Below are 2,170 nucleotides of genomic sequence, written 5' to 3'. Positions count from 1 at the left end.
TGCTTTAATTGGAGCAGCTCTGAGAGCCACTTTAATTAAATCGCCCAGAGTCTCCGTGCTTCAAAATGGTGGTGGGAGTGCTTTATCTAAAACTCGAATGAGCACAGAGACACTGATACGCAAGACACAGAGCTGGCTGTAGTGCAGTAATTAACATACTTCAGCATACTCAAGCAATCAAGTCTGCTGTGACATGCTGTAATTACATGTAACCACAGCGCAAAAGAGCAGCCTCTTGGCTCATGTATAGGTACCCAAAAAAGTGCTCTTTAGCTAATGCTCATTAAAATAGGCTAATGCGTATTTTTCTAGTATCTTACAATGGAGATACAAATTAAATCTAGCATTACTTAAAGTGCATTAATAAACATGCCCAGTGAGCACCAGGGCCTTTGGTGGAGGGGATGCTCTGCCTGTGCCTCTCACACTGTAGCCAGGCATCAGGAAGAAGCTTCGGAGACAAAAGTGTCCTAGTCCCTGTCCTTCTCAGACCTGAGCTGGATCATTTTGGTCCCCTGCTGGAAGACATTGTTGACCCCTGGATTTATGAAGGAAGTGTTGCCCCCCCCCCCATTTTGAAATGTTTTAAAACACAACAAAGTCTAGCAAATAGTTCAAAGTCACATACTGAGTCCAGAACAGAATAGGGAGTCCTGCTCCAACCATTAAATAACACTGCAGTGTCACTCTAATTCATTCCTCAGTTGCTTCAGTTTTGCCATGTTCCACCTGTTTCTACTATAAGGTACCAATTAGGCCAAGAAAAGCTGCTTACTTAACAAAAGAATGTATTTCTCCCCCACTTTCCACCCCCAAACTTGTCCTCACGTGATGTGATTTCTAGATGATGTTTTGAGGGCTTAGAACCTGAGCAGGAAGTGCATGTCTACAAACCTAAATGCTCTAATAGTGGTGAGTCCTTCAGCTGTTTCTGAGAAATGACAGAGTAAAGGTAGCTGGGTGCTGTCATCAAGTTCCTGTAGGTCCCTGTGATCAAGAGAAATAAATGTGTAAGAGGCAACAATAAGTCAGGGCCAAGCAGCAATTATATATTGAACACTAAAGTTCACAGAGATTTCACTGTAACTTATTTATTACCTGTGTTTTTCATCAGGACTACAAATGATCTGTTTATATTAAAGAGGGGCTGACATGGGAATGTCCCATCTTTCCTTTTGAATTCTGGTGAAATCTCAGCTCCATGCCATCTTTACAGTTCAGGCTTGAGGTAAATTCAAAATATGAAAGTGGTTTGTTTTCTAGCCAAGTGTTTAGCAGAAATGTTAGAATTAGTACATTTCCATCTTTCAAGATAACAGAAATCATGGAAACCAGGTGCTCTCATAAGATTTCTGCCACCTTGAGTTTAATTTCCATAAGAAACATGTGAGATTCTTAAGTTATTGATTCCAAATCCAAACTTTTGTTCTAGACCCAACTGATTCTTGAACCTGAATCCTAGCCAAAAACTAATCCAGATATGAACATGGCATGCACATTAAACAGGGCTAGGCACCCATATGCATTAACTCATCATCCTTTAGAAATGCCTTGCAATATTTGCAATTAATATTATATATGGAACGTGAGAAATGATACATGAATGCAAATGGTTATAGCACTGATACTACCATTCTGTTGGGATGAGTAAGGCATTTCAGTAGAACGAAACGGCAAAAACATGACATTTCTTATTGTCAATGAGTCAGGTTTTCAAGTAAAAGGACCCTGGTGTTAGGATTTTATTAAAGAATTGATAAAAAAAATTGTATTGGTGTATCTTGATAGATCACCTCTGAACACCTACTCTGTTACTCTGTGTAGAAGTGAATGTTGAGCTTGGAGAGCTGCATTCTCCACTGTGACTACTTTGAACAGTTTAAAATAATATGGGGGAAGGGGAGTATAGTGGAAAATAGTCCAAGGGTTGAAATGTGTTAGAGGAAATACCATAAATATTTCTGTTCCTGAAAATTAATGGAGATCACATGCTAGGACAGGGCTGCAAGCAACTCCTGTTCAAATATAGGATGAAGCAATTCCTTCCCAGCCTGACTCACAGGAATGACTTCTATGGATGCAATTGTAGCTTTCCTGATTCATTTCTATGTACAGTAAAAAAGATGGCTCCTCAAGCCTGACTTGGGATTTTAAAGGAGTTCAAAGTATA

The 2,170-nt window shown here is 39.7% G+C and overlaps 1 protein-coding gene across 7 annotated transcripts in view; it reads right to left on the bottom strand.

The window, feature by feature from the left end:
* The window catches only part of ABCC9 (ATP binding cassette subfamily C member 9), a 163,592-nt gene that overhangs the window by 46,980 nt on the left and 114,442 nt on the right, over nucleotides 1-2,170 (bottom strand). For all 7 annotated transcript variants that reach the window (XM_019515668.1, XM_019515667.1, XM_019515671.1 and 4 more), the window contains one exon: nucleotides 895-987. In XM_019515668.1, the coding sequence (XP_019371213.1) occupies nucleotides 895-987 (93 nt within the window). The remainder of the gene's footprint in view (nucleotides 1-894; nucleotides 988-2,170) is intronic.

This window comes from Gavialis gangeticus, unplaced genomic scaffold, assembly GCF_001723915.1.
Source record: "Gavialis gangeticus isolate Ggan-Ray unplaced genomic scaffold, GavGan_comp1, whole genome shotgun sequence".
NCBI lineage: Eukaryota > Metazoa > Chordata > Crocodylia > Gavialidae > Gavialis > Gavialis gangeticus.
The sequence above is the reverse complement of the archived record's forward strand: the minus strand, read 5'-3'. Positions and strand labels throughout refer to the sequence as shown.